The sequence below is a fragment of the Salmo salar genome, chromosome 21 (genome assembly GCF_965601325.2).
Source record: "Salmo salar chromosome 21, fSalSal1, whole genome shotgun sequence".
NCBI lineage: Eukaryota > Metazoa > Chordata > Actinopteri > Salmoniformes > Salmonidae > Salmo > Salmo salar.
The window spans coordinates 49,962,899-49,986,726 of record NC_138311.1 but is presented as its reverse complement, the minus strand read 5'-3'; the positions used below and the strand labels follow the sequence as shown (position 1 = coordinate 49,986,726).

The 23,828-nt window shown below is 41.5% G+C and overlaps 1 protein-coding gene across 8 annotated transcripts in view; it reads right to left on the bottom strand.

Moving 5' to 3' along the window:
* The window catches only part of LOC106582447 (muscleblind-like protein 2a), a 48,180-nt gene extending 33,371 nt beyond the window's left edge, over positions 1–14,809 (bottom strand). Inside the window, exons 1-2 of one of the 8 annotated variants that reach the window (XM_014165568.3) lie at positions 14,586–14,809; positions 4,539–5,326 (exon numbers count right to left, since the gene is read on the bottom strand). In XM_014165568.3, coding sequence (XP_014021043.1) covers positions 4,539–4,712 — 174 coding nt within the window. In that variant the 5' untranslated portion in view covers positions 4,713–5,326; positions 14,586–14,809. Of the gene's footprint in view, positions 1–4,538; positions 5,327–13,300; positions 13,491–14,585 lie in introns of those variants that run through there. The other 7 variants (XM_014165571.3, XM_014165572.3, XM_014165562.3 and 4 more) reach the window with 7 other exon arrangements.
* Positions 14,810–23,828: the final 9,019 nt, after the last annotated feature.

The following is a 23,828-nucleotide window of genomic DNA, read 5'->3' as shown; positions in this document are numbered from 1 at the left end:
TGCCTGCCTCTTATCTGAGGCATGAGAAGCCATGCCTTTCTCACCTGCTGATTTCCTCCCCAGAAACAGGGTTGGGCATCAGGCCTGGTTCCTCCCACTGCTCACAGCCTAACCCAACACTGCTGTGCTGGCTGGCTGGGGGCTGGCTGCTAGCTCCAGGCATAAGCAGCACTTTTCCCTTCTCTGCTCGGTCTTCAGAGGCTTCCTCTGACCCAGCTTCAGCACAGTCTCCTGGGACCAGCCCACAGGAAACTGCTCCTCTCAGTCAGATCATGACTGATAGCCAGCCAGCCAGCCCCCAGCCAACCAGCCCCCAGCCAGCACAGCAGTGTTGGGTTAGGCTATGAGCAGTGGGAGAAACAAGGCCTGATTCCCAACCCGGTTTCTGGGGAGGAAATCATCAGGTCAGAAAGGCATGGCTTCTCAACCTGTTGATTCCGATAAGAGGCAGGCAACCCCCTGGAATTGCTATGAGACTCGAAATTGAGCTCAGGTGCATCCTGTTTCCATTGATCATCCTTCAGATGTTTCTACAACTGGACTGGAGTCCACCTGTGGTACATTCCATTGATTGGACATGATTTGGAAAGGCACACATCTGTCGATATAAGGTCCCACAGTTGGCAATGCATGTCAGAGCAAAAACCAAGCCATGAGGTCGAAGGAATGTGTTATACCCCCAATACATGCTAACTAACCTCTGACCATTACAATAACATGGGAGGTTCGCATTTTTGGGCTGTATGATATTTGTGCATCTGTAACTTTCTCACTCTTCATTATTCACGATTTATTCAGGACTATCCGTAATCATGGTAGCATCCACATTAATGTAGAAGAGTTTAGAAACATTTTATATAATTTTTTTACAATAAAAGTTACTCAAATTATACAATACATTATTTACCATTAATTTCTATTGGGCACAAAATAATCTGAAACATAACCAAACAAACAGCAAATCCAATACGTATTTTTAATGGAAAAACACTTTCAATGTAAACTTAAACCAGATATAAACTATGTAGAAAAGGACCTACATATTTTTTTTACAATCTTTGAGAACTAACTATCACCTAAATAAAAGTCAGACAGTCAGACACAATTGGAAATGCCAAAAACAATGAAATTAGTAGGGCTGTGACGATACCATTGTCGCAATATTTTTTTACATGCCAAAAATCAAAACATGAAGCTGACCATACTCTTTTGTCCTTTAAAAACCTGCTGTATGTAAAATATTGTTTGCTATAAGTTTGGGAAATAAATAAATGTTGACTCAGGATGACAATATAATGATGTTTGTTTCCAACATCAGGGCTGTTTTCCTAAACTTAAATCCACTTTGTGTTTTGTTTTCTTTCCACGATATGAGCGAGTATCGCGATACTGATATCCTCCAGCCCTAGAATTTAGATGTATTGATTTTGATATTATGTTTGCACAAAATAACACAGCATTGCCATGGCAAAATGCATAGAATTACAGGAAATTTGCTTTAAAACGGCAAAAATTCTCAGCTCCATTAAAGAATATGTAGAATCACAGGAAATGTCCTTTAAAACAGCAACATTTTCTCCAAATTCCATGCCCCCTTGCCTCGCCCCTTGTTGAACGAGAAAAAACCCTGGTAGTTACTGTCATGAATGGATTTCTGCTGTGATAGTGGAATCCCATGCAGTTAAGCATGTTAGGGGAAGAGTCAGGACGAGAACAGCCTTGTAACAACCATAAGAGGAGATGCTTCCTCACCAGTTGTTCAGAGTTAGGCCTAAGCTCCAGTCAGCATTTATTAAAATGGTTCACCTCCAAAATAATTTATCAGATTACTTTTGCTATGGGAGGTTGATAAGGGAGTAAGCCTATCATCAAATTTACAAGCTGAACACACACTGGTTTTTCTTATGATATTACATCCAAACTGTCAACGTGGGCCAACATGGCTTGCCTATCATTCAGTTTACTGAAGCACACAACTTGAGCGACAGGTAGCGGTTAGACCATTGGGCAAGTAACAAAAAGGTCACTAGATCGAATCCCGAGCCGACAAGGTGAAAAATGTGTTCATGTGCCCTTGAGCAAAGCACTTAACCCTAATTGCTCCAGAGTTGCCGTTAATAATGTAAGACCCTGGCCATGACACCGCTCTACAAGGATCTCTCAGGGGGTGCTGGGACATGCAAAAAACACATGACCAATTTACACATACATGTGTGAAATAGGTCAAATATAAACACAGACCAAATTATTGTCATCAATATGGATTGTGGGCAAGGCTAAATCACAGTGGAAACCACTGTCAAAGCTGAGCCAATGGAAGTGTCGGGAACAGACTACACTCAAGTTACTCTCTTTAGACAACAGGCTATTCAACAGAATAGTGACATCATCACATGACTGAGGCATTTGTATATTTTCTAGCCAATCTCTTCCCATCCCCCTTCCATCGGCTAACAACAGATCCTCTCTTACTCTTAACAGTGCAGATAGTCCTACACGTTTTAGGCTAATATGTATCCCCTAATATCATCACGGATTGTCGTTCATGCAAATCAAAATCCTGATTAGGAATCATTAGCCTTTTTCAATTGAACCGCAGCAGGAAATCAATTCACCTTAGAAATTAACAAATTATAGAACCCAGAAGTGATGACATTTAGCCTAGTGTCATTCAAATCAGTTCAAGTGTCGTCAAAAAACAACAACTGAATACTCTCTCATTAGAAGAGCAACGGTGACATAACAATTCAGACAATACTGGCTGAATTGAAGCGTGTGGGTGGGTTGAGAAAGAGAGGATGTTAATCCTGTTTGCTAAAGGCATTAATGTAGCCTTGCTAGCACACCTCAATATTTCAGAATAAACAACAAAAGTTAAAGATGCAATATGCAGAAATAGCTGTGCCTTTTCCTGGTTGCTAAAATTCTAAATCATTTTCCTAATTTCTGTTTATGTGCCAAAACAAGCTGTGTAGAGAATCATTGTACCATCTAAACCACTGAAATACATTTTTATTAAACCAAAACTCTTGTATTTTCAGCTGGTGTACAAAACCAAAAGTAAAAGACGCTAAAACGGAACTTAAGAACGGGAAGCATAGAAATACAGCACATAGAACAGATCTACCACTTCTTAGACTTGCCTTCAATGAGTGACAGATCTACAACACACATTTCTATGTGAATTTGGTCAGATCGTCCAAAAAGTTACATATTGCAGCTTTAAGAAAATGATTTATTTTGGGAACGAGAGTAGTACACTCAATATACTGTCCCCAGTCGTAAAACCTTGTCCACCTACACTTCAAACTCAATTCAGATGCACACAAGTCTCTGTTATGAAGAAACCTGTAAGTTCTGAGTAGACTTCCCCCAAGGTTCTATCACCAGCCTTGTGATGTGATCACTCCAGTCTCAGAGGGCCCAGTAAGTAGGCTGTCACATGAGTTGGATGGTAGGTATACAAGAATTGGAGGACAAGCAGCTCAATGCCTACACTGTTCTGGAATGAGCTTGAGCAACAGTGTGACTCTTTATAAGATTAATGGCTGGGCAACTAGTCAGGCCCTAAATTCCCTGCCACCAGTGAAGGCTACTGAGGGGAGGACGGCTCATAATAAATATCTGGAATGGAGTCAATGGAATGGTATCAAACACATCAAAGACGTGGTTTCCATGTGGTTGATGCCACTCCATTGACTCCGTTCAGGACATAATTATGAGCCGTCCTCCCCTCAGCAGCCACCACTGCCCTGCCACCCATAGCAATAAGAAAAAGTGACTTGCAACACTATGTCCGTCTTTTAAACCCTTCAAAAAAGGACCAAAACCTAAAGAGGGATTTTGGAAAATAGGTCCTTTGTAGCAATTCCTGTTGATGGTTGGTTGAGCACCAGCCTTGACCAACAGGGACCAGGCCCTTTGCCCTGGCACACCGTGTTTAAAATGGCCAGTGGAGGTAAGGAGATTGAACATCAGAATAATCCAGTGGGCAGCATTGTGTTGCGGTGGTAGTGTGAGCTTCTCTGTGGATTAACCCCAGCAGCAGACAGCCAGGCACATCCACAGATAGCCAGGCTCAGCAGCAGACAGCCAGGCCCATCCGCAGATGGCCTGCGGCTGGGCTTGACTCACAGACAGCCAGGCCCAGCCGCAGGCAGCCAGGCCCAGCCGCAGACAGCCAGGCCCAGCCGCAGACAGCCAGCCGCAGACAGCCAGGCACAGCCGCAGACAGCCAAGCACAGCCGCAGACAGTCAAACCCAGCCGCAGACAGTCAAACCCAGCCGCAGGTGAAAGGGAGAATGCAGTAATCCCACTGGAAGCCAGCACAAGGCTATAGCCTGCACCCCATGGGGCGTAGTAGTGTGGGATGTCCAAATTTGCTTAGAATAAACAGTACAGTACAGATTCTGTCTCCATTTCCTTACAGTAAACACTTTAGAATGTAATTATCTGTTTAGGCTCCTACATATCAGTCTCTTGGCACATAAAGCAGAGTCATGAATGTAACAGAAGAATGGTGCATGACATTCCTTACCTTTAACGAGTCGAAGCAGGCAATAACTCTTCCATTTTCAACCTGGCAGCTCGTTGGTGGGTGTGCAAATTTGCATTCCTCATCACTCCGTGAGCAAGTTCCTCTCTGAAACTGCCGACACACTTCCAATGTCAGCCATTTTGTGTCCCTTATTGAAGATATATTGAGAGCCATGTCAAGAGGTTCCAATCGAACGCTGCCAGTCCAATGTATCAGTTGAGTTGACTCTTAACTCAAAAAACGGCCACACATAAAAAAAAGTTCACAACTTTTGTCTCTGATTAGTGGTTGAAAAGTTCTCAAATCATATGAAGCAACCAGACTGGCCTCACTGCATCAGCCGGGAGGAAGGCTAATCGATCAACGAGCAATCACTCATCAATCAGTTTGCACCAATGGGAGACCTCTGGAAGGTTTGAGGGCTTGCTCTGTGACACAACTGTGTGTCTATACTCCTCCACTGACAAGGACGCTCTCATTAATGGTATGTCGAGGCAATGGAGCTCCTTGAAAGAATATTAATGAAGACTTGCCTGGTATTGACTTTGCCAACTTCTCACAATTTGTGCTTTGGTAGTTCTCCCCTCCAGTAAATCTTTCTCCTTGGGATACCTTAGCCACTGGAGTCGTTCAGAAATGAATTGGAAGCGGATGAAGATTTGCAGCTGAAGTATCCCGTCACTGCTCAGGCCTGGCCTAGAAGGGAGGGTTGGCTTCCCATGCACATTTAGACCAGAGAGCAGGTTGAAGTTGGAGATGTTTTCTGAAAAGCACTTTCTGTTGGTGATCTGGAAGATAGGAAAGAGTTATTTGTTTAAAATACAATTAGTACTCTTATTATACTATAATTATTGCTATACTATAGGCTTACTTTCATGTTATGCTGCTCGAGTGGCTAAGGCCTCTTTTCAACTGATGAAACTGAGGCAATCTCAACGCTACAGTTGTGAAAGCAGGGTGGGTTACAGCATAGCAGTGTTTACTCTGGACAAATGTGTAGCAGTGGGGGGGGAAAAAGGTTGAAGGGGGGGTATGTGAATTTTTAAAGGGACATTATACTCCAAAATGAATCAAAATAAAAGAATGCTGATACCATCTAAAATAGAATGTCCACCTCTAGAAATTAGCCCAATAACACATTGTTAAAATTATTATAACATATTGGACCATGCACTGTATTTAGCCTATGCATGGTCCATATTATCAGGTATGCTATTAGCAATAAACATTATCAGCTGTAGCCTAACTGATGCAGCAAAGTACAAATAAATAGGCTGAAGCATGGAGTTCCCTATCTGCATTTACCCTATTGGGCTAATCATTAGCCAGATCCCAAATGTGATATTTTAACTAGTTATTATCCTATTAATACATTTTATTTGCCAAAAAACTTTCATAAACACAGTTAATATAATGTAGGCCTATCTGTTAGGGTAACACACCCCATGGCCTGTACTTCTCACATAAACCATGTCATGCCACAATTACTCTTGCTCAACTAAAAATATAATCTGTCTCATCACAATTTAAGTCACTCCCCCAAAATTGTTTTGAGGTAGAGTGGCATTGTACCCCCAAGTTACCCTACAATTGACCAGTGTTACATTTAGCCCCTCTCCCCTATGCTCTCACTGCTAATTGCAGAACAGTAACATGCTTAACCATGCTGCTGCTAAACACTCTGGGTTTAAAATGGCGCAGTTCACGCATATCTAGGAGTTGAGAAATAAATAATGTAGGAATGGTAAGCTGGAAACCCCCTCTTTTTAACAAAGGCCATTAAAACTGCTGTTTTTGCAAGTGCAATAAGTTATGGTATTCATAACTGAAATGCACTACGAGAAAAATATCTCAAGAACAAGCCGACTAGGTAAACAGAAACTATTCTACTATGGGGTCGTCAGATTTTTCTATTAAATTACTTGAGGAAAAGTAAACGTGGACTGTTCTACCATCTTCAATGTGCGCCTCGGCAGGAATATTTTTTCATGTTCAGTATTTTCTTTGCATGGCGGCAATGATTTTGCCAATTTCCTGCAATTCTCAGAATTTCTTCATGGAGCCGAGATACATTTTTGCAGTTTTAAAGCTCATTTCCAAGGATTCTACATATTCTGTCATTCAACTGAGAGAAAACATTGCAATTTTAAAGATCATTTCCTGCAATTCAATGCATTTTGTGTTATTTTGCTCAAACTTAATACCAAAATCAATACTGTATAACTTCCCCTGACTGTCTAGCTTTTATTTTGGTGATTGTTAGTTCTCAAAGATTAATTAATTTAAAATTATATAGGTCCATTATCTTTTCTACATACAGTGCATTCGGAAAGTATTCAGACCCCTTGACTTTTTCAACACTTTGTTACATTACAGCCTTATTCTAAAATTGATTAAATAAATAAAAATCCTCAGTCTACACACAATACCTTATAATGACAAAGCGAAAACAGGTTTTTAGACATGTTTGCAAATGCATAAAAAAATAAAAGCAGAAATGGCTTACTTTCATAAGTATTCAGACCCTTTGCTACGAGACTCGAAATTGAGCTCAGCTGTATCCTGTTTCCATTGATGATCCTTGAGATGTTTCTACAACTTGAATGGAGTCCACCTGTGGTAAATTCAATTAATTGGACATGATTTGGAAGGGCACACATATGTCTATATAAGGTCCCACGGTTGACAGTGCATGTCAGAGCAAAAACCAAGCCATGAAGTCGAAAGAATTGTCTGTAGAGCTCTGAGACAGGATTGTGTCGAGGCACTGATCTGGGGAAGGGTACCAAAACATTTCTACAGCATTGAAGGTCCCCAAGAACACAGCGGCCTCTATCATTCTTCAATGGAAAAAGTTTGGAACCACCAAGACTTTTCCTAGAGTTGGCCTCTCCGACCAAACTGAGCAATCGGGAGAAGTGACTTGGTTAGGGAGATGACCAAGAACCAGATGGTCACTCTGACATAGCTCCAGAGTTCCCCTGCGGAGATGGTAGAACCTTCCGGAAGGACAACAATCTCTGCAGAACTCCACCAATCAGGCCTTTATGGTAGAGTGGCCAGACAGAAGCCACTCCTCAGTAAAAAGTAAAAGCCCACTTGGAGTATGCCTAAAGGACTCTCAGACCATGAGAAACAAGATTCTCTGGTATGATGAAACCAAGACTGAACTCTTTGGCCTGAATGCCAAGAGTCACGTCTGGAGGAAAACTGGCACCATAACTAAGGTGAAGCATGGTGGAGGCAGCATCATGCTGTGGGGATGTTTTTCAGCGGCAGGGACTGGGAGACTAGTCAGGATCGAGGGAAAGATGAACGGAGCAAAGTACAGTCGTGGCCAAAAGTTTTGAGAATGACAAATATTAATTTCCACAAAGTTTGCTGCTTCAGTGTCTTTAGATTTTTGTCAGATGTTACTATGGAATACTGCAGTATAATTACAAGCATTTCATACGTGTCAAAGGCTTTTATCAACAATTACATGAAGTTGATGCAGAGTCAATATTTGCAGTGTTGACCCTTCTTTTTCAAGACCTCTGCAATCCGCCCTGGCATGCTGTTAATTATCTTCTGGGCCACATCCTGACTGATGGCAGCCCATTCTTGCATAATCAATGCTTGGAGTATGTCAGAATTTGTGGGTTTTTATTTGTCCACCCGCCTCAAGGATTGACCACAAGTTCTCAATGGGATTAAGGACCCAAAATATTGATGTTTTGTTCCCCGAGCCACTTAGTTATCACTTTTGCATTATGGCAAGGTACTCCATGCTGGAAAAGGCATTGTTCGTCACCAAACTGTTCCTGGATGGTTGGGAGAAGTTGCTCTCGGAGGATGGGTTGGTACCATTCTTTATTCATGGCTGTGTTCTTTGGCAAAATTGTGAGTGAGCCCACTCTCTTGGCTGAGAAGCAATCCCACACATGAATGGTCTCAGGATGCTTTACTGTTGGCATGACACAGGACTGATGGTAGCGCTCACCTTGTCTTCTCCGGACAAGCTTTTTTCCGGAAGCCCCATACAATCGGAAAGGGGATTCATCAGAGAAAATGACTTTACCCCAGTCCTCAGCAGTCCAATCCCTGTATCTTTTGCAGAATATCAGTCTATCCCTGATGTTTTTCTTGGAGAGAAGTGGCTTATTTGCTGCCCTACTTGACACCAGGCCATTCTCCAAAAGTCTTTGCCTCACTGTGCGCGCAGATGCACTCACACCTGCCTGCTGCCATTCCTGAGCAAGCTCTGTACTGGTGGTGCCCCGATCCCGCAGCTTAATCAAGTTTAGGAGACGGTCCTGGCGCTTGCTGGACTTTCTTGGGCGCCCTGAAGCCTTCTTCACAACAATTGAACCCCTCTGCTTGAAGTTCTTGATGATCCAATAAATGGTTGATTTAGGTGCAATCTTACTGGCAGCAATATCCTTGCCTGTGAAGCCCTTTTTGTGCAAAGCAATGATGATGGCACGTGTTTCCTTGCAGGTAAAAATGGTTTACAGTGGAAGAACAATGATTCCAAGCACCACCCTCCTTTTGAAGATTCCAGTCTATTATTCGAACTCAATCAGCATGACAGAGTGATCTCCAGCCTTGTCCTTGTCAACACTCACACCTGTGTTAACGAGAGAATCACTGACATGTCAGCTGGTCCTTTTGTGGCAGGGCTGAAATGCAGTGGAAATTCAGTTACTTTGCATGGCAAAGAGGGACTTTGCAATTAATTGCAATTCATCTGATCACTCTTCATAATATTCTGGAGTACATGCAAATTGCCATCATACAAACTGAGGCAGCAGACTTTGTGAAAATGTATTTGTGTCATTCTCAAAACTTTTGGCCACGACTGTACAGTGAGATCCTTGATGAAAACCTGCTCCAGAGTGCTCAGAACCTCATACTGGGGCAAAGGTTCACCTTCCAACAGGACAACAACCCTAAGCACACAGCCAAGACAACGCAGGAGTGGCTTCGGGACAAGTCTCTGAATGTCCTTGAGTGGCCCAGCCAGAGCCCGGACTTGAACCCGATTGAACATCTCTGGAGAGAGACCTGAAAATAGCTCCCTACCAACGTGACAGAGCTTGAGAGGATCTGCAGAGAAGAATGGGAGAAACTCCACAAATACAGGTGTGCCAAGCTTGTTACGTCATACCGAAGAAGACTCGAGGCTGTAATCGCTGCCAAGGGTGCTTCAACAAAGTACTGAGTTAAGGGTCTGAATACTTATGTAAATGTAATATTGCAGTTATGTTTTTGTTTTTTATAAATGTATAAACAAATCTAAAAAACAGTTTTTGCCTTGTCATTATGGGGTGTTGTGTGTAGATTGAGGGGAAGAAAATTATTGAATCAATTTTTTAATAAGGCTGTAACGTAACAAAATGTGGAAAAAGTAATGGGGTCTGAATACTTTCCGAACGCACTGTTCATCTGGTTTTAGTCGTTTAGGTTTACACTGAAAGCGTTTTTCCTTCCCGAAAATGTATTTTTTTTAAAACAAGTTTTATAATTTGGATCCGCCTAAGGGTTTCCATGGCAGAAAAATCCCTGTCTCTGATATGTTGTTTTGACATTACAAGAGATGTGCATGCGTTTTCTGTGATAAATCCACAGCCCAGCCACCAGCCTCACACACAGCAGCCATCATCTAATCAGAGTGACATATTTGACTGACTAATGCTTCTGACCTTGAATCTGTGTTCAGCCTTTGACTTATGACATTTTCATTCTGTGCACTCCATCTCCAGGCAGCTTTTCTATTCAGACCGACAAGTCCAATAAGATAAATGTATCAATATGCTTGGCGGGAGCCAGAGCAGCTGGGGGTACCCCAGGAGAAGGAGCCCAAAAAGAGTAAAGGTCCCTGAGTCTAATAGTCACAGGCAACGATATACATTTTGTTGACATCCTGGAAGGGCAGAAGAGATTAAAATGTTAGCCTCAATGTCAGCATGATATTGCTGATGAGACTATTTTTGGGGAGGCATGGCCAGAGCTACTGAATGCATTTTATTATGCTACATCATGAACAAAAGGTTGAAGGTAAATAAATTGACACCTAAGCTACTTACAATTGAAGTAAATGATTAAAGTGCCAACAACAATATCCTTCACATTCTAACTGCTGTCGCTGGTGGGAAAAAAAAGTAGGACATCAGGTCACAGAAAAAAAATGACAATTTAATTAATAGACAGAAATGTATGTAATTGGGGTAATTGTGATATCTGTTTCTTTCTCAAGCAACTTTAAATAGCTTGTAAGGACTAACTGAAGGTAGGCTTGCACATCTCTCGTGAGAGGTATTATTCTATTGTAAACAGTAAGTCTTCTGTATTTTCTGTACTGTAGAGAAAGTGTGTGTGGTTTTGCGGTTATTAACAAAACATATCAGGGCAACGGAAATACAGAAATGCAACAGTATCACTGAATAGTTTGACCTTTATTTTAGTGTGGGAGGCTCTGCACTGCAACACTTGTGAATTCAGTTGGAAGGTTGTCAGTGAGAGAGAGACACTTATTTTGCTCCTGGCCTATCCTGCTTTGCAGTAGTCCTGGTTCTGTTCAGCTCCTGGTTTTGAGTGTTTATACTTATCCCGGGATGCCCTAAAACACGGGATGCCCTAAAGACAGCTGGATTCCCTAAAGGTAGATGTAAAATGCAAATTAAGGGACAGCCTTAAATAATCCTATGGACCAGAGAATGACACTTAGACACTTAAAAATAGCCTACTTTCCTACAGACTGAGAGACTGATCTCATGAAAAGATTGACTCTAGTTTGATAACATGTGAGAGGTCTTGGCAAATTTCTCATTAAATTTGTTAATGGAGTCAAATTATCCGCTGTGTATACAAATTAAACTAGGTCTAGGCCTATCTATAGATTGATGGGCTAGTTCGGTCAGTGTGAACTCTGGCATCCTGTTATGTCTGTTTGGGATGAGCAACTGGCTCTAGGGCCTAACAGTTACAGAGGTTACTACTGTAAACCATCTAGCTTTCAGCCAGGCACAATGCAGGTAGCTATTTACTGAGTCTGCAGGAGCATGAACTTCATATTATAATAGTCTTAACTACCAACTGAACTGGCGTGACTTGAATTTTCTTCATGTGTAACGATCGTCGTAAGGAAGAGACCAAGGTGCAGCGTGGTAAGTGCTCATGATTACATTTTATTTATACTCAGAACACTAAACAAAATAACAAACAAAGGAAAACGAACGTCACGTTCTGCAGGCTTTCACTGAGCTGTACAAAAACAAGATCCCACAACTGAAGGAGGGAAAAAGGGCTGCCTACGTATGATTCCCAATCAGAGACAACGATAGACAGCTGCCTCTGATTGGAAACCATACTCAGCCAAACACAAAGAAATATATGACATCACACCCTGACCTAACCAAACAGAGAAAAACGGCTCTCTCAGGTCAGGGTGTGACATATTGTTACTAAGGCTCCAATCACACTGCTGTATGAGACAATCAGCAGTACTTACTGTATCTACAGTAACCACGGAGACCAAACTAATACAACATTAAATAAACCCTTCCTATAGTGTATGCTGTAAATTTCTTGGCTTGAGATTTTTATATTTTTTTAATTAAGTTTAGCTTCCAAAACAGTTTGAAATAGCACTGGTTTTGAGTGAAAATAAAAAGTTGTCATTCAAGCACTGCTGTCAAATAATGTATTTGAAAGTTGCAACATTAATAACTTCCAATAAAAAAAGATCATAGTCTAGCTTCAATAATTATCCTATAGTACAGGAGAACTAGTGATGGGGAAAGAATCGATTCAGCTACATATCGCAAAATCATTTTGGACGATATTATATCAATACTTCGTTTTTTTGTTCTGATAGGCAGTGTTAGCTAGCGCTAGTCGTCTGTAACTGCCCCAAAACTCAGGTATTTTTAAACATATAGTTTGTTCTCCATCTTATTTTTAAAGTGAGCCAACATGTTTTCAGCATTTTTATTCCCATGACCCATCAAAACAAATTTTCTCATACTCTCACTTGTCTCTCTGCAGCAGACATATACAGAGCACTGCGTTTGGAACAGCAAATTGCAATAAAATGGCAGCATCGAATCGCAATGCATACTGTATAGAATTGCAAGAATCGTGATAATATCGTATCGTGAGGTCCCAGCCCTAGAAAAAAAAAAACTGTACACCAGCCCAACCTACAACTTTGTATTGGGAATGTAGAGTAGGTAAACCTTCCATGTCCCTATTTGTGACAGTCCTTCTCCAGTTACTTTCCTTGGTGTATTCTGTCTGTGTTTGCATTGATGACAGGTTAACGAACACCTGTTGCCTGAGAGAATAAATCATGCTTATGAGATGTGTTGGCCCTCAGTCCTCCACAACCCTGTACATAACACTCCTACAAACCTTGTAAAAAAACACACACACACACACACACACACACACAGTTAAAGTCAGTCAGACACAGGACAGACAGCCTGGGTAAGTAGTGAAACGCCACAGGAAGTTGCAGAGCAGGCAGGCATAAAGGGAGCACCTTGTTCTTTCCTGGCAGGATGGGAGAGGTACATTCCCCACACTGACCAGCTAAATTTGAACATTTGAGATAAACAACCATTATAAGCAGCAGCAATGTCAAGAGAAGCAGATTCTAACCATCTCTACGAGTGAAGTCCCCTATCTCTCCCTCTCACCCATGGTATGCAGCAGAATGCAGCAAATTCCTTTATGAACTAGTCAGGAAAACAGAGGAGCCAGGGAAACAATCCTCTCACCTCATGCAGTGTTGGAGCTCTCCAGTCTTTCTAGCCTCCACCACAGTCTGGGTTAGCAGTCCGACTTCTCCTAATTACTTTCTGTCTAAATATAATCACCATATGTATAGTTGTGCTCGGGCCCATGCCTAGACAGGGATTTTCTTTCCACGACAGTGCAGTAAAAGACTGTCTGCTTAACTCTCTGGCTGAAACAATTCCAGCCACCCCTTTTCCTGCCTGCCCACCCACCTCCAGGAAGACCCTCCCAGCAGGCTCTGGCCAATAGCATATCAAGAACAGATTTGCTGTGCAAAAAAATGGCTGAAAGGCTCAGACTGACAGCCAGGCTAGCTGCAGACACTGATCTGATGCCAAACCTGTATGCTCTGTTGATAAGCATTATTACCCATGGATGCTGCTGAGGGGAGGATGGCTCATAAAAGTCTGGAACGGCACAAATGGAATGACATCAAACTCATGGAAACCATATGTTTGATGTATTTGATACCATTCCACCGATTCCGATCCAGCCATTACCATGAGCCAGTCCTCCCCAATTAAGGTGCCGCCAACCTTCTGTGATTATCTCAGATGATCTCTAGACCCAAGTCTTAACATAACTCCTCCTTTGATTTGGAAGCATTATTGTTCACTGTTACATATAAATACATATAATAATTTACTAAACTAAATATTGGATGTGTAATCAAGAACATCTCTAACATAACAGCACTTTCTCCACTAGCTTATTCAATGCTTTCTCATAAGGTGGACAACCAAAAATGTTTACACTGGCAAAAGGTTTTTAACGTAAACGTCTCTCTATTTAAAGTCTTCCCCCCCACCCACTTTGAAGCCGAAAACCAAGAGATGTCATCAAAGTAACTTGTAATGTAAGTTTATAGCTGGCAATAAACAATAAACACCAACAATAAACAATAAGTATCGGTATCTGAAGTCTTGGGAGCTACCGTTACTGTATTCATCATGAGCTAGCAAGGAAAATAGGCTACAAGCTATCTACCAAAGTCAGTGAACGAGCTACCACCACACGTCACAGCTAGCTAGCTACTGTATAGTAGCTGGAACTTTGATAGCTAGCAAGCGCTAACATGACAAGCAGAATATGCTAGCTTCTGTACTCCAATTTAGCTAGTCTCTTAGGGATAACACTTTATTACTAGGTACTCACTTTTACTAACCTGCAATACATGACACAACAAGTCTGGGGGGACATAGCGAGCTAGCGCGCTAGCAAGACAACATGTCTGACAAGGTGAAGCTAGCGTTTCTACCTGCTTACCTCATCATCACGTGAAGTAAAGAGGACAAGGTGCTGTTCAATGGTCCACTTAATTATTGTCGTATTACCTAGCTATAGACACTTTCAGAGGAAAACAACCAGGTGCCTGATTTCTCTTCGTTACTTTGTAGCACAGATTTGACACAAGCAACAAGCATTTGACAGCTCGCTCTACGACTGCCAGTTTGATTTATTTGAAGGGTAACATTCTGGCACAGTATGCCAATGTGCATACTAAAATCTGAAGATTCGTTGGAAATATGAATCTTTTTGAAATGTTAACAGATATGGCACGTTATTTTTTGTCTTTCAAATAACCTCCTTTTAGTCAAACGAAAGTATTAGTGAAATGGAAATCTACCTATCGCCCCACAGCAGCCATAATGGTACATTCCAAGCGAATGTCAGGAGGCTCCAGAAGGGCAAGGGTTTGCTTGTTACCAAGGGAACAGCAATGGAATCGAGAGGAAAATTACAGGGATTTTTTTGTTTTTAGTTTATTACAGGTTTTTATTTCAAGGATTTCTGAAAAAAATCTAGCCAGCATCCATCTCCTTTTTTTTTTCTCGGAAGAAAACACTGCATTTTTTGTTATTCCTCTGTTAATGGTATTATTCACCACTAGATATTGAACTTAAAACAATTGGCCTATGGGATGTTTTAAAAGCTGACCCAAAATTTTGTCATTATAAAATTCATGAAAAAAAAACAATTCAGTCTGATTAAATCTGAGTTGAAATCGTATCCTATGCTTACTGATGCTCTTTTTTAACTGCAGCCTGAGGGAATGAACAGCAAGCATCCTCCTGACCCTGCATTACAATCAAGGTCACCACAAGGTCACCGCAGCAGCATGACCAGGGCAGAATGCTGTGGACAAGAAAGGCTGCACCTTTTTGATTGATGGGATGTTGTCTATAGTATAGTAAGAGGATCGGCAATGATAAAACTTCCATCTATACCTTGCTGAAATCAGGACAGTTTAGATGCATACAAATAACTAGGCCTAAACCTAAACGTGTTCAGAGAGGATGTGTTAAAGAGTTTCGATCAGGCAAATTGAGTAATGAAATCATCTGCTACAATGGCTATAGGAAGTGTTCAGTATGTATTGTGAACTTGTTAACCTCGGAGAAGTGGTCAATGAAATCTATCAGCCTGGAACTTTACCACTGACATCATGTTTAGGCCCTGTGTGGCCACTCTGTTACACATGCATGCCTGCAGGACACACACCAGCAGTTGTACCTAATGTATATATTGTAACATCGGTCTTGGGGACATCACACTCTAATGATGTACACGGTTAGCAAACCTTTGCATTTATGGAAATCTCTACAAGATAAAACACTGCATAATCCTGTGACATTTTCTCCAAGGACAGTATATCTGAGGAAGATTGTGAGGATTTAGTGTGAATCTTGCTTGTTAAGACATTTACACACAGATGGTCCATTTCTAGTCAGGAAGTCACAGGACGTTCTTGTCATTTATTTAATCTCTTTTGACAGACCGCCTATATTCTGTCACGTAACCATGGAACATGTCTTTTCCCTGTCATTTGTTGAGTGCCAGATATGGGATTATGGAGGTATTTATGGAGACAAACACATTCCTTCCACTAAATTGAAAGTGGTATGTGTGGAATGATGAGCCGGTATTGTTCTAGGCATAGGAAAAAAGATAACCAGACTGGAATGTCAGACTAGTGGTGGGGGAAGCCTGCTGACTGGGCTCCGCTACCCTGGCCACTCCACAACCCACCAATCATGTGACTGTCAAGCAGAGGTGGGGCAAAACGGCAGCGGAACACACTGTCAAATGATACAGCCATATAAATTGTCATCTAAAGTCATCTACTACGATGAAATTCCATTCATAACATCCTTCTACTGGTCAATAATGCCTAAATCAAACTGAGTCAGTCTCTGAGAAGGATAGCTAAATTAAACTGAGTCAGTCTCTGAGAAGGATAGCTAAATTAAACTGAGTCAGTCTCTGAGAAGGATAGCTAAATTAAACTGAGTCTCTGAGAAGGATAGCTAAATTAAACTGAGTCAGTCTCTGAGAAGGATAGCTAAATTAAACTGAGTCAGTCTCTGAGAAAGATAGCTAAATTAAACTGAGTCAGTCTCTGAGAAGGATAGCTAAATTAAACTGAGTCAGTCTCTGAGAAGGATAGCTAAATTAAACTGGGTCAGTCTCTGAGAAGGAAAGCTAAATTAAAACTACGTCAGCTAAATTAGACTCTTGATTCAGATGTCATATAATTTTATGTAGCTTTGAGATTCAAAATTGACCACCAGGAGAGGTCCAATCTTTGATCTTGTCACATTGACTATCCCCTTCAAAAGAATGAAGCAGAGACATCAGAGCTGTGTGTGGAAAGGTCACCACCTTTCTCCCTTCTAGACTGGAGAAATGTCACTGTCGCTGACCAGGTTGGTCAAACAGACTGATATATGGAAGAGACAATATGAGAGTGAAAACAGTTACCCGTTGACTTTGTTGAGGCATCAAACTGATTTATCATCCTCTGTGCGCTATATTGGAATCTATGAGCTAATTTGTAAGATAAAAATAATTGTAAAATAGTGCAATCAATACATTTTTGTCATTAAATGTTCCCCCCAAAAAAATATTTTTGAAAAAGTGGTTATTCTAAAACTTTTCCTACCGTAATAATGATGATTACCAACCTTCTCTGGCATCCACGCATACCAACACACATATATTCTTATTTTTTTAGTACTTATTATTTAGATCATTTGTTAATACTAGATTGATAGTAGTCTACACTACACACTCTGTTGTATTGAAGTATAACAGCAACCCTGAGGCACTCTCTATTCCAACAGCAGTCACTGTTGTGCTGGATGTATTTGGACTTAACCATTATTTCTCTCAGTTCAGTTGCTGAAAATATTTACAGTCGATGTGCTAAATCAATAAGTTCAGAGCAATTAAAGCAATACAACTCTGAGACAGAATTACTGGATAAAGGGTAAGGTCCTATAAAGCCTATTCAAACCCGTTTTCCTCCTTGTGTTTATTTGTGTGAGAGAATGAGAGTGAGATACACAGAATGCTAGAGATGAGGGAAGAAGTACTGCACACAGAAATAGAATGCTAGAGATAAGGGAAGAAGAACTGCACACAGAAATAGAATGCTAGAGATAAGGGAAGAAGTACTGCACACAGAAATAGAATGCTAGCGATGAGGGAAGAAGTACTGCACACAGAAATAGAATGCTAGAGATGAGGGAAGAAGTACTGCACACAGAAATAGAATGCTAGAGATGAGGGAAGAAGTACTGCACACAGAAATAGAATGCTAGAGATGAGGGAAGAAGTACTGCACACAGAAATAGAATGCTAGAGATGAGGGAAGAAGTACTCCACACAGAAATAGAATGCTAGAGATAAGGGAAGAAGTACTGCACATAGAAATAGGAAATGAGAGAGACAGTACCTCTCCAGTTTGTGTATCAGAACTTCTCATTTATCCGGAGCCAACCATAAGGTGGGAAGAAGGTCAATGTGAAAGTGATGGCTGGTCAGTGCCCACGTCCCTCCTACACTTGTCGGTGCCAGTCTGCACAGCCATGAATATCACTTCATCCATCTACCTACTAGTCATTGTCTGTTATACACACTTCCTCATCTTCACTGTCTATCTTGTACTGTTTGATACTTCTCAGATGAGAGGAAAAAATATGATACGATTTTATTATACTGTCAAGTTTTAACGTAATATTAATTCCATAAACTACAATACAATTATAGTGGTTTTCTATTCAGAATCAGTTTCTTTTTTTTGTGGTAAAAAAAGGATCACTTTCTTATTGACAAGTTGACAACAATATATTTGTTATATTTGTACAGTATAGTGAATATGGTTAAAAACTGTCAAAAATGTTGTCAACGATAACTTCAGAATTTGTCCCATACGCCACATGTTGATGTAATGTTGTGTTATACTTTATTATTGCAAGAATGTAAGGTACTAACATTCGTACAAAAATGGGTTGGGACGGACTTAATAGCTTGACTGAAAATGTATTTAAAAAAACAAATAAATAAAACATGTTTTGGCTTAGTGTATTGAAAATATCAAATTATAATCATAATCACACTGTATTAATTATATTGCAAACATATGCAATTTCAGCTTATGGCCGCTAGATGTCACTCTCCTCCTCTCTGTTTTTTAGGACTACACAAGAAACTGGACCACCACTGGAGAATCATTCATAATCACAGTGGAATGTTTTCTATCAAGTTATTTGAAAGTGTACGTTCTATTATAAAAATGTTATTGAAATGTCCCAGAGGTATGTCCCATCACTATTCCTTTTGTGTCGAGGGACGATTCAGCGGACAATTGATGGCTTTGTTTCCGTGGTATTTTAATAAGGAAATGAAAGGACATTCTATGTGATCATTAGTGTGTGGTCAATAGTTGAACAATAACCTGGAGGTGGAGTATGTCTGCCACTTGTGTCCTTGGTCAAGCAGAGGGATACATGACACATCTTTCAAGTATGTAGGGTTGGAGAAGTCTGAATTCTAATCAAATCCCAATACTGCAGGCATTGCTTAAACAACAACTACAGTTTAGCACTTGTGTATCGGCAATAAAACATGTAAAAGTAAGTTGGACTATTTGGTTTCATTAGTACAGTGTAAAACTTTATTATTGTTTTGACAGTATTATACAATAAAATGAACAGTAAAGTACCATTTTAATTATTTACGGTAAATTGCCGTAAAAGGCAATGCACTCTGGGTGATTTTAGCCGTAAATAGTTAATGATACAATACATTTCGAAGAAACTTTGGTTTAACAGTACATTACTGTAACCGCACAGCATTGTGGGATTGTCAACTTGGAACTTTTTCAAACAATTCTTGAGTGACAGGATTGAGAGACATCAAGGTCTGAAGTGAACCAACCAAACAAGGTGTGTACAACATTTCTATGATTGACTAAATTACATGGTATTGTTGTTTCTGGCTAATTTAAATATTTTGGGGAGTGCCTTGTAATAGGCTACATTTGTGCCACATGTTAATGAGAGTGCTGTACCAATTGAACTGATATGTGGTAGTAGTGACCCAAAAAATGTAATGTGTACAGGGAACAGTGGCAGCAAGTCTTATACCTTTAATGGTTGAGTATTTTCCATGTCCTTTGGCCTTTGATAAGGCCTCTAGAAGTTATATAAAATACCAAAATCTAACCACGTGCCTGATTTAGTTTGAGTACACATTTGAGAACTATAAACCTGTTACAATTTGCTGTATGACTCTTATGGGTATACTACTTCCTCTGTTGGTAGGAAGTGGTACTAATTCTGTGTGGGAGGGCTCTGGGATGCTTTTAAAACTGACTGCTGCCTGAAGATTCAGGAAATTCAGGAGTGACAGATGGATACTGGAGGAACACTGCAGCTTATGGTGGGAATAAACACATTCTTAAACCACATTGATGAATTCAACTAGTAATATTCTAATGGAATACCATTATACACAAATTGTCTCTCTACTTGTGTCTTAGGTTAATTTCTTGGATATCACAACACAACCATGTCTAGAGAAAAAGTGAACAGTGACTGACTGTTTCCCAGTTGATGAGTACAGTAGGAGGTACTATCTCCAGATCACGTATGGGATAATCTTTGTATTGGGGCTTGTGGGAAACATCACCTCAATCATCATCTACGTGGTCAGGCTGCGGCCATGGAAGAGCAGCAGCATCATCATGGTGAACCTTGCCTTGGCAGACCTCCTGTACATTCTGAGTCCTTCCTGGTCCACTACTACATCCAGGACGACTGGATCATGGGCGACGTCATGTGTCCCATTTTCTGCTTTAGCTCTTACTTCAACCTGTACTTTAACCTGTATGGCAGCATCCTCGGCAATAAAACGTGTAAAAGTAAGTTGGACTATTTGGTTTCATTAGTACAGTGTAAAACTTTGTTGTTTTGACAGTATTATACAATAAAACAAACAGTAAAGTACTGTATTAATTATTTACGGTACATTGCCATAAAAGGCAATGCACTCTGGGTGATTTTAGGCGTAAACAGTAAATGATACCATACATTTCAAAGAAATGTTGGTTTAACAGTACATTACTGTAAACTGCACAGCATTGTGGAATTGTCAACTTGGAACATTTTTGTCGGCTTAAGCTCCTACTTCAACCTGTACGGCAGCATCCTCTTCCTCACCTGCCTGAGTGAGTTCCACTATGTGGTCGTGGTCCACCCGCTGAGGGCAGCCCAGGTACAGAGGAAGAGCTAGGCTGTCATCGACTGCTCGGCTGTATGGTTCATATCTATGTTAGAGATTACAACCATGGTCTACATGACCGCTGTGGAGAAGACTGAGAATGTCATTTATGTATGTATTATTTTTATTTAACCATTATTTAACCAGGCAAGTCAATTAAGAACAAATTCTTATTTACAATGACGGTCATGTCTGGATTTTTCTAGTAATGATCCAGGAGAGGTGTGGGTCTATGCCTGGCTACTCACAGTCCTGAGCTACCTACTCCCCCTAGTGGGTCTATGCCTGGCTACTCACAGTCCTGAGCTACCTACTCCCCCTAGTGGGTCTATGCCTGGCTACTCACAGTCCTGGGCTACCTACCCCCCCTAGTGGGTCTATGCCTGACCATTCACAGTCCTGGGCTACCTACCCCCCCTAGTGGGTCTATGCCTGACTATTCACAGTCCTGGGCTACCTACCCCCCCTAGTGGGTCTATGCCTGACTATTCACAGTCCTGGGCTACCTACCCCCCCTAGTGGGTCTATGCCTGGCTACTCACAGTCCTGGGCTACCTACCCCCCCTAGTGGGTCTATGCCTGGCTACTCACAGTCCTGGGCTACCTACCCCCCCTAGTGGGTCTATGCCTGACTATTCACAGTCCTGGGCTACCTACCCCCCCTAGTGGGTCTATGCCTGACTATTCACAGTCCTGGGCTACCTACCCCCCCTAGTGGGTCTATGCCTGGCTACTCACAGTCCTGGGCTACCTACTCCCCCTAGTGGGTCTATGCCTGGCTACTCACAGTCCTGGGCTACCTACTCCCCCTAGTGGGTCTATGCCTGGCTACTCACAGTCCTGGGCTACCTACTCCCCCTAGTGGGTCTATGCCTGACTATTCACAGTCCTGGGCTACCTACCCCCCCTAGTGGGTCTATGCCTGACTATTCACAGTCCTGGGCTACCTACCCCCCCTAGTGGGTCTATGCCTGGCTACTCACAGTCCTGGGCTACCTACCCCCCCTAGTGGGTCTATGCCTGACTATTCACAGTCCTGGGCTACCTACCTCCCCTAGTGGGTCTATGCCTGACTATTCACAGTCCTGGGCTACCTACCCCCCCTAGTGGGTCTATGCCTGACTATTCACAGTCCTGGGCTACCTACCCCCCCTAGTGGGTCTATGCCTGGCTACTCACAGTCCTGGGCTACCTACTCCCCCTAGTGGGTCTATGCCTGGCTACTCACAGTCCTGGGCTACCTAATCCCCCTGGTGGTGGTGTGCCTGAGCTATGCCGGTGACCGATGGGCCCCACGAAGGCTGTCCAATTCCATTATTTTACTTAGATTTGCGTGTATTGTTGTGAAATTGTTAGATATTACTTTGTGAAATTGTTAGATATTACTGCACTGGTGGAGCTAGAAACACAAGCATTTTTCTACAACCGCAATAATATCTGCTAAATACGTGTATGTGTATGTGAGCCGGGTGCGTGCCCGCAGGCTGGCTGTGCTGATCCTGGTTGTGTTTTTAATGTGCTTCATCCTCTTCTACATCCTCCGTGCCCTGCGGATGTATACCCGGATGGAAGCCAAAACACTGGTGCCCTGTATACTGCTGAGGGGGGTCAATTAAGCATTAAGGCCAGAAGGGGTGTGATATATGGCTAATATACCACGACTAAGGGCTATTCTTACGCACAACGCAACGTGGAGTGCCTGGACACAGCCCTTAGCCATGGTATATTGGCCATATATCACAAACATCCGAGGTGCCTTATTGCTATCATAAACTGTTTACCAATGTAATTAGAGCAGTAAAATATATATATGTTATTTTCATATCCGTGGTATATGGCTTTCAGCCAATCAACATTCAGGGCTCGAACCACTCAGTTTATAATGCAGCCTATACCATAGCCAGTGCGCAACACCTTCTTCAACTTGGCTCTGTACACACTGGCTGGAGAAAGGTTTCACCAGGCGGTCCTTCGCCTCCTCCGCTGGAGATTCCAGTTTCGCAAGACCAAGAGGCCCATCGTGGCTGCAGTGATTGGCCAACCAGGCAGCGACAGCATTTCACAGGCTAACATGATAAAGAGTTCAGTCAAAAATACTACACATTTTATACGGTTGTCTTATTTCATTCCAAAACACATAGAAGTCTGCTTTTGGATGTTTACAACATAACAATTTTCTCTTCACTAACTTATGGTTCAAACTGCCTTTGAGTAACTTTATCAGATGCAGGCTTCCTTGTGCAGAGTGTTGGAGATGCAGGGAGAGTGATGGCTCTCTGGTTCCCTTTATATTGTCCTGTCCTGCAATACTTTTCCCCATTCATGAAACATAAAATGTTTTCCTTGCTTCCCATACAGACTGGGTACATACAGCCCTTACGCTTAGAAGAAAATGTCTGGTTAGAGAATGGAAAGCCTCTGATTTACCCTCAGTAAATGTATGGTTCTTCAAACTGGGTACTTTAGCACCATACGAGAAATATTCTTTACGACTTATCAACCACGTGGCGAAATATTATTTGACAATAGATACATATCTTGATCATAACAGTGGTTCAGGAGACCTCAGTGAAAATGGAGTGTTACATTTCAGCCATAAGACAAACTCTTTCAATGTGTTCTAGAATCTTGGTTGATGTATTTCTCCTGTTCTCTCTGCCAGTGTGACGTGATTAGCCAGTGATTTTATTTTAATGTATTCCAGTTTCCGTTGGTTTTTGTTTGCTGTCATCCTTTTTCTTTTCTATTTAGTTTTTCTCATGGGTAGTGAGTTCATTAGTATTCATTGGCTCCTGTCATTTTGTATTTGTTGTATGCTGTTGTTTCTCTATAACAAAGTGAAAATGTCAATAAAATATTGGTCATGCTGCCTTTCTAGGCTGACTGGGACTCTAGACATTACTCATATTGTCAACATGTTATTGCCATGAAACTGGTTCTTTT